The sequence below is a fragment of the Manduca sexta genome, chromosome 5, assembly GCF_014839805.1.
Source record: "Manduca sexta isolate Smith_Timp_Sample1 chromosome 5, JHU_Msex_v1.0, whole genome shotgun sequence".
NCBI classification, from domain to species: Eukaryota; Metazoa; Arthropoda; class Insecta; order Lepidoptera; family Sphingidae; genus Manduca; species Manduca sexta.
The window spans coordinates 8,494,012-8,509,157 of NC_051119.1; the positions used below are offsets into that span (position 1 = coordinate 8,494,012).

Below are 15,146 nucleotides of genomic sequence, written 5' to 3' on the forward strand. Positions count from 1 at the left end.
GGTTTAGAATTACAAATCAACTCATTATTAATATGACCTTCCGCCTTACATGTCGGCGCGTAGCATGCGCAGTTCTTATAATACTAGTAAAATCAGCACCAATTTTTAAGGCTGGGTCGGAGGCTTTAGTGTGTAGAAAGGTTTAGAATTACAAATCAACTCATTATTAATATGACCTTCCGCCTTACATGTCGGCGCGTAGCATGCGCAGTTCTTATAATACTAGTAAAATCAGCACCAATTTTTAAGGCTGGGTCGGAGGCTTTAGTGTGTAGAAAGGTTTAGAATTACAAATCAACTCATTATTAATATGACCTTCCGCCTTACATGTCGGCGCGTAGCATGCGCAGTTCTTATAATACTAGTAAAATCAGCACCAATTTTTAAGGCTGGGTCGGAGGCTTTAGTGTGTAGAAAGGTTTAGAATTACAAATCAACTCATTATTAATATGACCTTCCGCCTTACATGTCGGCGCGTAGCATGCGCAGTTCTTATAATACTAGTAAAATCAGCACCAATTTTAAGGCTGGGTCGGAGGCTTCGGTGTGTAGAAAGGTTTGAAATTACAAATCAACTCTCATTATACGCCGCCCCGTAAGCTTTGTGAAATCATAATCCTATTGAACGTGGCGTATGAATTCATAATGGGCTTGCTAACATAACAGTACAAAACGAACAACCTACGGTGTCAAGAGGGTTATTAATAAAGATATTTAATGCAGTGTTTCACAAAGTAAATAAGGTATAAAATACAAATATATCTGTACCTGCCAAGTAGTTTTATTTAATACTGCGTGTTACTGGCGGTTTCACTCACGTGAAAACCCTTTTCCTTTTTTTAGCCTTTACTTTTACCTACAAAAGTCCCTAAAACACTGTACAACTCGAACGCCATCTATATAAAAAGTCGTTTATTTTCCCATGGGAGCAAATTACCGCAATAAAAATAGCCTATGTGTTAAACCAGAACATAGTCTATCCGTCTGCCAATTTTCATCTAAATTCGGTCACTTGATTCTGCATTTACTTCAAACATACCAGCATCTAAAAAAAATTACAGACATTTCATTTATAATATTAGTGAGAATTAGATAAAAGCAAGGTAATATAAGTAGTAAGACTAGCTTTTACTCGCGGCTCTCCCGTGGGAAATTTTTCCGGTATACAAGTTCCGCTATATATTTTCTTGGAATTAAAAGTACCCCGTGTTCTTTTTAGAGCCACAAACTATTTTCATACAAAATTTAATCGAAATCGAAAAGTTTCTTTCGCATTTATAAGTATATATAATAAAATTTCTAACTGCCTATTGTTTACTACATATCTTTCTGCAGTAAAAAAAAGTTAAAGATGTGTCTACATCAGCAAATACTAGTCATTAACCTTGCCCGTAAAGATAAAGTAGGGACTTCGAGCCCGCATGAATACACGGAAAATTTGAAGAAACCACACAAATGTGAAACAAATGACCTTTGTGGAACGAACATTTAAAATGAGTAAAAAAGTTTTGTAAAAATAAAGGCAGCAATAATTATGAACTAAACAAAATCTTTGGGCACATTCATATTAACATAACAAATGGGAAAGTAATTCTGTCTATTACGCTCAAACGATTAATCAGAAATTAGTAAGAAATAAGCTAAAACTCCAGGAGAGGACATAGACTGAAATGAATTCCAAGCGGAAGAAACCACGGGCAAATCTAATACCTTACAAATTCTTAAAAAATACTCTATATATTTTAATGAATTCTCTTTCTTACTATTACAAAGTTCCGTGATATATTTGATGTATAAATTGATCTATCTATATATATAAAAATGAATTGCTGTTCGTTAGTCTCGCTAAAACTCGAGAACGGCTGAACGGATTTATCTTATCTTGGTCTTGAATTATTCGTGGAGGTCTAGGGAAGGTTTAAAAGGTGAGAAAAATTCGAATAATTGCCGGGAAAATCCTCAAAACAGCATTTTTCTATTTCCCATACAAACGTTTTCTAAATAAAATGGAGAGTCAATTTGTAATTTATTACCGCTGCATAAAGTTCAAATTCGCGTGCGCGTTGGAGGATCTAATATCGCGTTCTGAAACTCAACAAAAGTGAAAGTGAATCGCGAACGCGACAAAATTGCATAGTCTCAAAATACATAGTACATAAATAGTGGTCGGCTTCGAGAAACTCAATTTTAGCTAACTTCAGTTGTTAATATAATATATAACTCAAAGGTGACTGACAGTGATATATCAAGGAACAGCCCAAACCATTGGACGGATCGGGCTAAGACTTTACATGCATAAAGCTACTATGACGTAGGCATCCCCTAAGAAAGGATTTTGATAAATTCTACCCTTAAGGGGATAAAATAGGGGATGAAAGTTTGTATAAATGTTCTTAGATTTTCGACTGATTGAATTGAAATTATAAATTGGGGATAAAATTAGTTTGAACCTATAAGTACCGGGAAAATATGTAGCAAGACTTTTATCAAACAGTGGAATTTTATCCTGGAAAACACCTTCACGCGGGCGAAGCCGCGAGCAAAAGCTAGTATGTTATATAAATTCAAGTTTTTTTTTTATTAAAAACCAATTAATTAATTTCCAACAGTCCCAGATAATAAATAAAGGGGGCACGATAAAATGTAGTAATTTACCAACATGAAAAATTTTAATCACATTTTTTTAGCATAAGTAAAATTTTACATACGTCCTTGTACTGGTGAGTCAGCGAATTAACCCAATATTTTGCCAAAAGTTTTAATATAACACGTTAACCATTGCCTAAAAACATATGAAATACAATTATTTTCATCTTAAAAAGTATTTATCTCAAAATTCATACACTCGTCTAATTCATGGTCGATTTGTTACCCTAACTACAAAATCTTCAGATAAATAAGGCATCTATATAATATTTTGCGTTATCTTGTTCATTATTTTAAGTGCCAACTCCACTGAACTAAAAAGCTTTTATTTACGTAGGAAATAAAACCGTAACAGCAGTCATTTCATGCGATGTGATTTTCTTTTGGAAATTCGGTTAGCCCCGGCTAAGACACTTGGGAACAAGCTCTGGGATGCCGAGGCATCACTCTCCGTTTATTTGGTTGTCAGTTGTACATAATACCTAATATGAACCTAATGCTTATTTTAAGCTTCTTAGATGCCACTAGTGTTCGACGACCTTAAATTTACTTTATCTCAGATTACAATGATGGCAGTATCATTATTATTCTATTGTATTAAAGGAATTATTCTATTGTATACGCGGCGATAGCCTAGTTGGGTGTGGAACGGACTGCCGAGACTAATGTCCGCAGGTTCAAATCCCAAGGGCACACACTTCTGACTTTTCTAAAAAAATCATGTGTGTATTTATCTTTGTGAATTTATCTTTCGCTTTAACGGTGAAGGAAAACATCGTGAGGAAACCTGCACATCTGAGAAGTTCTCTATAGGAATTTCGAAGGTGTGTGAAGTCTACCAATCCGCACTAGGCCAGCGTGGTGGACTAAGGCCTAATCCCTCTCAGTAGTAGAGGAGGCCCGTGGTCAGCAGTGGGCAAGTATATAATACAAGGCTGATATTATTATATATTATTATTAAAGGAAATAAAGACGACAGATTAAAGATGTAGGTACCTATTTCAAGTATTAGTTCTAAACCACAATGATGAAAGAACGAATATGAAAGAACTGCAATGTAGGTTATCCTATAGTAACAGGAAGGTAAACTTATTGAAAAAGGTACTCATATGTTAATTGTTATTACACTAAATCCCTTACCATGATGCGCTTTATTCGCCTTTTGCTGTGAGGCTTGCGCGCGCTTGCTTCAGATCAGCTGACCTTCTCCGCCATGTTGTGCCCTCACTGACAGCCCTCGCGGAAACAGCCGACGGCATCCGACACTGTAGCTGCGCGCGCGCACCGATCCACCACCGCGCACATTATGTATCACTTGTATTTGAGCACTGTAATCGTTGTATGGATTGGATTCTGGAACAAAAAAAGATAATTTGGAGGTATCCGTAGAAAAACGAATTAATCTATAAGTAAATTTAAATTAATAGCAAGATACTGTTTACTGATAAGTATTAAAATTCTTATATTTTCCTTCGGTTGTTATTTTCTCAGCCTGAAGGCAGAAGATATATATCGTGACATCATCATACATATATATCATCTAACAATACCCACAGTTAAATTCTACCAGCAACACGTGAACAGCTGCAGCTTGTTACGGCATTACATGGGAACAATATCTCGTGCCGTACATTTTTTTTACTGTCTATAAAAAAAAAAAATACAAAATCGTCATGAAAAAGAAATATCAAGGTTCGGATTTCAAAAAAATATTAATTACAAATGCTCCGCAGCAATTGACAATCGATAACTGACCACTCAACAATATTACAGGACGGGTCCCCTGTCCGATGACCGATACAATGGGGAAAACATTCCGTGACTCATCGTATCGCAACGTCAATAAATATGGGAATAAACAGACTATCATTGTGACGTTAAAACTCGAGTGGATGACAAAAATAACTCAAACGTCCAATAATATATTTACTTTTTTGTCTCGTATTTAGAGGCTTACCGTTACGCATGAACGTTGCCTATCGTACAAATTATAAAGTTCTCATTCCAGAGATACTTTACTAACAATACATTATATAATAACATAACTATACATTTTAGTGGTTTCTTTTACAATTTTAGATGATAATAGTGAATAGTTCCGTGTGACTATAGTCTGTGAAACAAACTAGAATCTACAACGAAATAAAAATTTATTAGAAAGTCCAGCACTAATCACATACGCCACCAAACACCTGTTACAAAACGCTGTAATTAACCATAGGGTATTTTATTGTGTTCAATTTAAACAATTATACGTTAACAGCAAATAAACACAGAAACTATTTTGTAAAACCAGTAACAAAATTTGGTAAAAAATGGGGCAGCAATACATATTTCAAATATTGTAAAGTGCGGGCGTGTGGTGAGATAATCGTTTCATCTCTTTCTTGGTAACGTATTGTGTCTTATTCATTTTTTAACCGACGAATATATTTGATTAAATAAAAAAATATCTAAAATAATCTATTATTACAGTTATATAAATTCATACGAAGGTTTAATTGGATTAAATGAACAAAGAAACGCCGTGTAAGCATTTAAAATTTTGAAAAAAGGTCAGCAATGTAAAGTAAATTTAGTTTTTTCCTAGCATGATAACTCAAGGAGATGATTAATAATACAACCATGAAACTAATCGCCAATATAAGTAACTATTTATTTCACCCTTTAATATATAATTTCATGGACCACAAAGAATAGTATCGCAAAATGCTCAATGAAATAGTATTGTTACACTTGCTCTCATCCTAAAAGCTGAAATATTAAGCGCTCCGATAGCTGGCAACCACAACGAGCAGTTACAATCTCATGCAATGCATTGATTGTGCGGTTTGAGAAATGTAATGGAATCGTAAAGAGATCTTTGACATGTGCATTGGGCAGACCATCTCATCATTTCATATATCTGGATAATATTATCATTTTCCACACACGGACAACCTTAGTAAGTCAGTCTATCAGACTTATCTATTTTGTTAGAGTGTATATATATAAGGCAAACACGTAGGAACTGTTTTTTTTATAGTAGATGAAACTAATTGTTGAAATGGTGATTTTGTTTTTCCCCCGCTCGCTGCCTATGACAAATGTTATAAAGAATGATGGTGTTGGCTATCGTAAATATCTTTGTTCAATGGTTAACAAAGTATAAGATGGATGACTTGTGATATTATGTAAGCAGTAAGATCTGATAGAAATATAAAGGTGAGTCAATCAAAGAGCCTTTTTTTATTGCTGCCCATATTCTAACACAAATAAGTAAATGGGTCATCTGATGGCGAGTCATCACCATTATATCCACAGCACCAAACAATATCGCACGTTGAAAACAAAAGTGGCACTATACGAAATTTGACGATATTGAGTTAGAGCGACATTCATTGTCGCTGACGACTGGACACGAACTGGATTAGTGTCAGGGCCCTTATTCTGTATGATAGTGTAAACGCGTAACGCCGCCGTGTCATGTTATCTTCGAGAAATGTGCGTGGAATGGTATTCTGTAAGCCAAATTTCTATAGTCCTAAACATGATGCGTTGTGTTAAGTGCTTGTTACGCACTGTCAAAATACCGTGCGGGATAGAGAATAAGGCCCCAGTTTATGTTTAACGAACAAACACAAAACTTAAAAGTATGAAGAGACACTTGTGACATCTAGTGATACCCTAAGTGACCTATTAAGAAATGGGTCTTTGGATATTATGACGTAGTTTTTTCTGCAATTTCAAAAGTCGTTCTAACTCAGTACCGTAAAATTTCGTATAATGCCACTTTTGTTTTCAACGTGCGATATCATCCACGCGTTGCTGGCGTTTAAGGCATGAATAAACTCTTCCTTAAAGACCTCTTAATCGAACCCAAAACAAATAAAGACATCGGAAATCTCCATACGGAAAACATTTTCTAAACTACCGTTGGAAATGAAAATAGAGAGTGAAGAATAGTCTTGCAATTCTGCAATAAAAAATTCAATGGAAATGTTCCGCGGGTCATAAAACTGTCAGCGCAGCGTCCTTTATGGCGACCTCCCGCAGACAAACGCTTACGACGAAGAAAACAAACAAATTCCTCCCACGTACAACAGGACGGTTGGCAAACAGGGTTATTTGTACGTACTACGGGGTACCGAACATGAGAATGCAATTACAATCAAGCACAGGAATAATAATATCGCTATAAATAAATTATGTCACGTTTAGAGGGTACAACGTTTAAAGGACATCTTGTTGACACCCAACTATTTATTCCTAAAATGTAAAACGAATAAAGCTGTGTTTGATTTGGCTGTATGATTTACGATTCCTTGGCATAATACAATGAAAACAAAAATTTATGCAGCGTGTTTTTTTTAAATTTTTTTAGATATATTATTAACTCTAAAATGTTTTCCAGTTTCCGATTATCAGTAGGTACCTAAAACCTTACCTTCTTTTCATTATCAGATCTTTACACCCGTCTATATTTTAAAGAGATAAACATTATTTGGTGTGACGTTGCTTCATAAAAGAATGCAATACGATAACCTTTTAAGTTGATTAGTTGTGAATTCGGTAAACAAGGTCGAATTACCTCCCGTGGATCATCAATAACTTCATAATGCGTAGGCTTTCAATTACAATAAGTATATGATACAATTTCTAACCTTTGCGGTCAACCAGGATTGCCCTTGGATAGAGCATTGGTAATTCGAAGCATTCGACCTTAAGACATACATTTGCCTTGATGTATATTTTTAGAGTATGGAAAACTAATAAAAGCATAGGGTATTGAACTTACAATCATAGTAATACCTAGATGTTCTCTGCTTCCATTAGCATAGTGATTAAATACAATAATGTCTGCCCAATAAAGAAAATTATAGATCATTAAAGTCTCATTAGTTTAAGTCGGGAAATTTTGAATGTAGAAACAATATATTATCATATTAATGTCGTCTATAAATAATAAAAAAATATTTAAGGTAATTAGGCATAGAGAGAAAAATATCGTCAAATTAAATGGATAATTAATTAATAATAATTATATGTTAAGTGTTGCCAATAATCCAGGTTTAAATAAAAAATCTTTTAGATCCAACCCCGTAATGAACACAAGACCAATGTCATCTATCCGTAACCAATCGATCTTAGAAATCTATTCGGAAATCTGCCCACATTCATAGCCGGTTTATATTTACTTAGAGCTTACCTGGAAGTAGTAGACTGAAGTATGATAAATAGTTTCCGAGATTCTGAACCTGTATGTAGCTTAGCTCTCCAGCCATTTGCACTGTAGGAAATAAGCATTTCTACTGATTAAATTTAACACCGATGGCATAAAATTAACCCATACCAGTGGCGAAGGGGCCAAATAAATCGATTCCTGTCGACTTCCCTTTTTTGAAAAAAATTATGTAGAATCATCTAATTATCATTAGAACGATTTGCAGACCACACTCATGCATATTAGTACCTACATTTTATGTTGGGTACCTTTTCGGAATATTTCACCTCTCGCTACTGTCCCATACATAATATTGATGGTAGATGATGGATGGATGAAAACTATTACAGTTTTTTATATAAGGCCACGGCAAAGAAACCCTACTGCAATTGATTGTAAGTCGAGTGGAATTCAGGTGGAGTGTCGACTGATGAGACATGATTATTCCTTGACAATCGACATAATTATGGCGGGCTGTTTGAACCAGAAATACACAGGCTGGTCCCAAGACGCGGCACACTTTTATGGGCCACTATGGAGGGTTTTATATTTGTCTACAGACAGTGGTCGCTGTCCGGGGGGATGCAAATACCCTTCTACCAGCTATATCCTACCGCCCACTAACATGAACAGATAATACCTAGTCTAGACACGTACGAGCTGCGACCGAAAGTTAGGCCAGGCAATAAAAATGTCCGAAAGTAATTACTGGAACAATTATGTTAATAAAGAATTCATATAATTAAAATTAACCACCTAACATGTTCTTCAACAATTATATAATCCCAGTGGTTCAAGAGTTTCGCCATTTTGGGAATTGTGTACATTTCGCTGTACACCGTGCCACATTAAAATATAGTTTAATTTTCATTATGTGTACTCTACAGGGTAGGTTTATATACACAATAGAAATTCAACGAGCGAGGTAGTAACCAAAATGATATTTTACCTATTTCTTTGGTGTTACATAAATAGCCCTAACATATTTTCATGAATGCCAAATCTTCGTTCTTTTAGCAATACTGCTATACAATGAGTGTACAGCTCGTTGTGTGATGTAAAATATTTACTACCGAGTACTGCATTTACCTCCTGACTATTAACTAGTAACGTGACAAACAAATTCCCATTACAATTTTAAAGTGTGCGCACACTGCGCATGACGTTAGATTTTACTTCAATCGTTTACATTCAAAGTAAAATCTATATGTCCATGTTTCCTCGTTTGTGTTGGCAGATAATCATTGTCCCGCTCTGTTGAATGTACCTATACATGTTAGGTTTTTAAAGAAAGACGCAAATAAATTATACCTCCATAAAACCTCACGTAGACACTATTAAATCTGGTAATAAACACTTCGCTACGAAACTGACGTTGCAAATTTTGCTGAACCAAATAGACTACGTCTGCGGGAAACCTTAGGTAGTAGGTACTAGAGATTCACTCGGAGTACCTAAGAATTACGCCTGCCATAAACCGCAGCAGCATTATTCAGGACTTTAAATTGCAAAGTAGAAAAGATATCCAACTGCGCTTGTCACATGAAACGACTGATGTCTTATAATGCTGGTAACCATTGTTGCCACAATGTTGAAATGCAAGGAACACAAATATAAATAGTATGTTCGTATAATTTTGAATCATGGGGATTATTGTTAATAAAACAATAATTTTAACAAAAAATTAAACCGCCTTCAAAAACCACTCAAAACCAAAAAAGAATTTCACATAACAGGTATATATTGGATACCAATTTTGGAGTCGGTGCCTAACTAAATATTGATATTAATAAAATGTACTTCGAGCTATATTGGCCGTGTTGGATGTTATCAAGTTTAGCATTATTTTTTTAGTTTATCACATTTTGTTCTTATTTAGATGATGCAATAAATTCTAGCAAACCTCACCACCAAAAAAAATAATAATAATATTAACCCTGTATTATATACTGTACCACTGCTGAGCACGGGCCTCCTCTACTACTGAGTGGGATTAGGCCTTAGTCCACCACGCTGGCCTAGTGCGGAATGGTAGACTTCACACACCCTCGAAATTCCTGTAGAAAACTCCTCAGACATACAGGTTTCCTCACGATGTTTTCCTTCACCGTTAAAGCAAGCGATAATTCACAAAGAAAACACACATAATTTTAGAAAAGTCTGAGGTATGTGCCCTTGGGATTTGAACCCGCGAACGTTTATCTCGGCAGTCCGTTTTACAACCAACTACGCTATCGCCGCTTTTTTTTTATTCATTTTCCAAAAAAAAAATATGTTTCAAAAAGCAGTATAACTGCACTCAATCCATTTAAGCCAGAATTGTCCTTCAGGAATCAGATGACGAGTCGAGTTTTCAATGGCTCTCGACGATCCAAGTGCCTACTTATAAAGGGGTTGTTGAATAAAAGAGGAAAAGGACGCTGGATATCTCTAGTAAAATTTGTTTCAAATCAGGACTAACACGATAAGACAAAAAAATATTTTTACAAAGAGGTCATAGTCAATAAGACTAATTGGAATCGACTTCACAAATATATTACAGTAAAAATACCACAACTGCTACCAAGAACGCAATTGTAACTAGAAACCAATCAGTGTGAAATAATATGTTTCAAATTCATATCTCATGAGCGTGTATTGTCTAAATAACCAATTTATGATTATCTTAACAGATTGTATCTATAACACTCTATTTTAGGAAACAAGATAATTGCGTTTAAATTGCAACACAATCCTACCGCGTCCCAAACTCCATTATACGTTCTCCTGAGGGACTCGCTTTGTATCCTCCTTTGTTATTTCGGAACGCACCCCGCTGAGAGTGCCGGGACCTGTGTTATCCTACGGGGCATCAAATTTCTCATTAATATCGTATTTGCTTGCGTATACCAGTTTTTAGCACAGTCTATTTTTTTTTCTAGAGGTTTACATAAACAAACTGTAAGATTTTAATTGTTTTGCAAATTCGTAAATTTAGGTAAAACAGAAATACTTATACGTCATTTTAAACAAATCTATTGACTACAAAATATCCGTAACTGCAAGCACTTACAAATGAAAATATAAAATAAAATCAGTGCCATTTATTCCCATGACACAAATAATTGTAATTATCTACGGTTAAGATAAGGTTTATTGCTTGTACAATGAAAACTAGTACACCCCAAATAGATTTATAAAACAATTCCTATTTAATAAATACAATATCCATGCGAAGTATACCAAATAACGAATCCTCATTGCTCATTGTGGTAAAAACAACATAATATGGGTACATTTGTACCAATTCAAATGTATTAGAGGAAACGAGGTCATGCACGTACCCACATGATCAGGGCTTTTTCCGAATAGATGCTTGTAGAATTAATCGCTCGGCCTTGACTCCAATGCCATGGGGAAGCTTATGCGGGGTTTATTGCACGGCTAAGGGTTTACAGCCTTTCCGACGCAACCTCTTGAATGTCATTCTGTGCATTTACATAATTGTTTTAGAGAAATTTGCTATAAATTGATGAAATACGGAAATAATCAAAATGAATGTGTGAAAATTATTGGAAATACAGTGGAATGTCGATTAACCGCACTAATTGTTGTAAGAATCACTGTTTACGCTGTAATCCTATAACGTAAATGTTGCTTAATAATAGGAAGAATTATAAGGCAAAATAGAAACCTGTATTCGAATTTTATATTTTGTAAAACAAACGAAGCGCAGAGTCATATTAAGATCCCAGACAAAATGATAAAGAATTTGTCTTTCTCGATTCTATAACGATGAAATATGCGAAGTCGTATAAATCTGGTTATCACACATCAAGATAACAAAAAAAAACATTTTATGTTATAAAAATCCCAGATAAAACAGTTATTTTCAATTAAAAAACAAGAACAAAATAAACTCTGACAAAAAAAACACTGACCTTTACTGAATATACACGTGTCTCCTCACAAATAAATAATGTTAAATCAATTACGAAGGTGTAACGAATGAAAACAGAACGTGAGCCAAATAAAGGGTACAATTGAGTAAATCTCAGAATAGGCCAAATCCTAAGGCCAGATCGGCTAACTCGGATCAAGTTTAAATTGAGAGCAATAATTGTGTTTCATCGGGCAATTGGTAGACTCGGAGCTGGCAACCCTTGTACACTGTTAGTTAAATGGGTGTTAAACGATTATCGAGACGACAATATACTGTATACATTGCCAATATATGTATTTAGGTGAATACTGAATATTATGGTAAATGTGTAATGAAGGTGCAGTAGGGCAGGAATTTCTTCCTGTCTGTTTTTTCGTGTCGGCGATAGTGAAGGCCTTGAATTTCCTTAATCCAACCTTATCCTTGTTTGTGTTTCCTGTTTATTTCTGCTGGTACTTATGTAACAGATACCGTATAATCACATTTTTTTAACTTTAATCTTTCAAGATACTTTTTATCATCTCTTTATAGACTGCCATTAATATTTTTAACACATAAAAATGTGTATAAGTTAATAAGGGATCATCCGAAACACTAAACTGTCTTGAACCAATCTAGTTAATTTGTTTTTAACGCACAAGAAACAAGGACGCTCTTACGAAAATTCTCACTTACACAAGAAAGAATATTAATACACAAGTTTATGCATTAGCCAGATAACTATGCCAGTTATTTACACTGTAAGTTATTAAAAAGTAATATTATTTTTCTGGTTTTATCGTAGCTGAATAGCAGTTTTTTCAAACTGTACCTAGTTTAATATTACAAGTATCAATTTATGTATATAATTTATAATAGAGAAATCAAGACACGCCCCAATACTGTCTTCCCAATGCTTAGAATTTAGACCAATAACCGTCGGCCTAAATCTAACCTCATCGATCTACGACAAAATTAGCTCAACGTCAATACTCTCTAGCTAAGATTTGTAGAACCTTAGACATTGTTTTTAAAGGTTGTTTTGATTGCTCCCAATCTCCTTTCAGCAAACTTTGAACGCGAAAGCCGTAACAAGTTTCTGAGCTGGCTAACGAAAGGTTTTATCACCCAAACCGCAACATGACTAAGGCATTTCAGCTCGAAGTTACAAAAGAATAATTATTATTTGATAGCGTTCCAAATACACGGAGGGTTCAATATAAATAGTGGATCGGGGTCTTTAACTTTGGCAGTTCTTTGAAATCAACTGACTAAATGGAAACGCTGGAGGTACTTTTACTAAATATATATTTCCTGCTAAGGAACATTATGCATTGTTGCCTTTTGGTTTGTAGGATATTGTTGTCAGTTTAAAAGGGTATTTTAGGTGAATGTCTATAAATACCTGTGTGACAAGCACAATACAGTGCCACGTAGTGTTTTAAAAATCAAAATTAGGGCTACTTACCACTATTTCTAGGCAGTCATGGCGCTTAGCATTGAGCAAATGAATTCTATGTATAAAAAAATATCACGAACTGTAGACCCACAAAAGGATATCTCGACATTGTTCTATAGCGCTTAGAAATAAGCCTAGCTATATCGCTATCTACTAATCCTGAACACCTACTAACAATTAAATTTTACAACTAGATATGGATTCGAGAAATATAGGTTGCGTATGTGATGGTCCGAAAACTCAATCGGTTTTTGGCACCATATCCCATGACGTTCATATCGCCAAACAATAATACTTATCGTAAGAACATAAGATTCAGTAACGATTATGAGCAGAATATAAATTTGGTATGTCGTCAAGTAGGTATGTTTGATAGCTGCTACGAGAATGGCAAATACAGATATCGTAATTTTCATTGGTATGATTTTTCTGTCACAAATTTGAACTGGTACCGTAAAGTTAGACCACAAGCGACTATGTAGATATTTGTGTATTTAGATCATAGATAAATGTAACCTAGGATACAGCTTGAACAATGACTCTTAGAGAACCAGTGATTTAACAGCTTGCTACAGCATTCATGATCCTAAAATAGTTGATAAATGGTCCTTCAAAACGGAATAGTACTAGCATCCTGCTACCTGCTTCGGCCGGCAAGTGAGTAAAGGGTGATCAGATATTGAGTGATCTTCACAGCATAAACACAATACCCAATTGGCTTAAAAGAAACTAAAAAGGATTTCAATATTAAGGACGAGAGAAAAAAGCTTGACCTCCGTAAATCTCTACAAAACAAAAGTAGCTAAATATATGTACACTAACCATTCGGATTCTCTCATAGCAAAACCTACGTAAATTAATTAGGTAACCTAATCCAACGTCATCACGCAAAAACTAGTGCATCGAATTTAATACAGTATTCATCGTTATAATTCTAGAGGTTTAACTTCAAATAAAGGGTCCGTTTTATCCCAGGATAATAGTGGGACTTTCATTCCGCAGAAACTTTTTCACGCATGCGAAGCAACAAACAAAAGCTCGGTAAAATTCTACTATTAATGATAATTAAATATGACAGACTACTAGGTTATATCAATACATGATTATTGAAACACGAGGAAAAATGCTATTACGAGAAATAAAAAATTCTATAGATGTATCTATTGCGTCCAAAAACATTACGCATTCTACGGAGGATAGCACATGACATGGATAATCGTCGAGGTTTGCCGAAGGAAAACTAATTGCACTTAGGATTATCTTCAAAGAGAATGACCAATGCAGTAAGTAGCGTAAAATGGATTGAATAGGGATAACAAGGATGCATAGATATTACAAATTTTATATTGAAATAATGATAAAACCACATTAGGTATTCTTCTCTGGTCGATAAATACCTATTATTTTTCTTTACACACACCGACCTAATGCAACCGTCTATGTTACTCCTTCATTTATGTATTATATTCAATGTAGTAAAACTTTTTAATTATGAGGAAATTGTCATACCAACGGAATACGAAGGTTAATTTTAAATTATCACATAATTTAATGTATATAAGTACAAGGCACTGATAGTACAATAAGTTTTCCTTTAAATACCGCACGTATGCAATCTTGCAGATATATTAAGCGTTAATTGTTTCTTTAAGAACTATTTTCCGTTTCGTACCCATATTTAAATATACCATTAATGATTTACAATTTTACAATTCCGTAACTAAAACTTCGCCAAGGCCCTTTCCTGCGAATTAGGGAGGCCTCTGCATTTTTCTAGTGAGAGGCCTAAATGACCTTCGCAATACTTGCAATTGAAGCTCCCCCCCATAGTCTGGGGATACAGAAGTCAAGATCTTTCCACACTCACATTAATTGGCAAAATCAACCAAATGACGACTCATCAAATCTAAAGGCCTGGCTGCGACCATTCAGAGCGT

General features: G+C 34.9%; 1 protein-coding gene across 1 annotated transcript in view; it reads right to left on the reverse strand.

Moving 5' to 3' along the window:
• Positions 1-15,146, reverse strand: part of LOC115455911 — a 152,644-nt gene that overhangs the window by 135,520 nt on the left and 1,978 nt on the right. The window contains exon 2 of the mRNA XM_037443763.1: positions 3,787-3,999. Coding sequence (XP_037299660.1) covers positions 3,787-3,789 — 3 coding nt within the window. The 5' untranslated portion in view covers positions 3,790-3,999. The remainder of the gene's footprint in view (positions 1-3,786; positions 4,000-15,146) is intronic.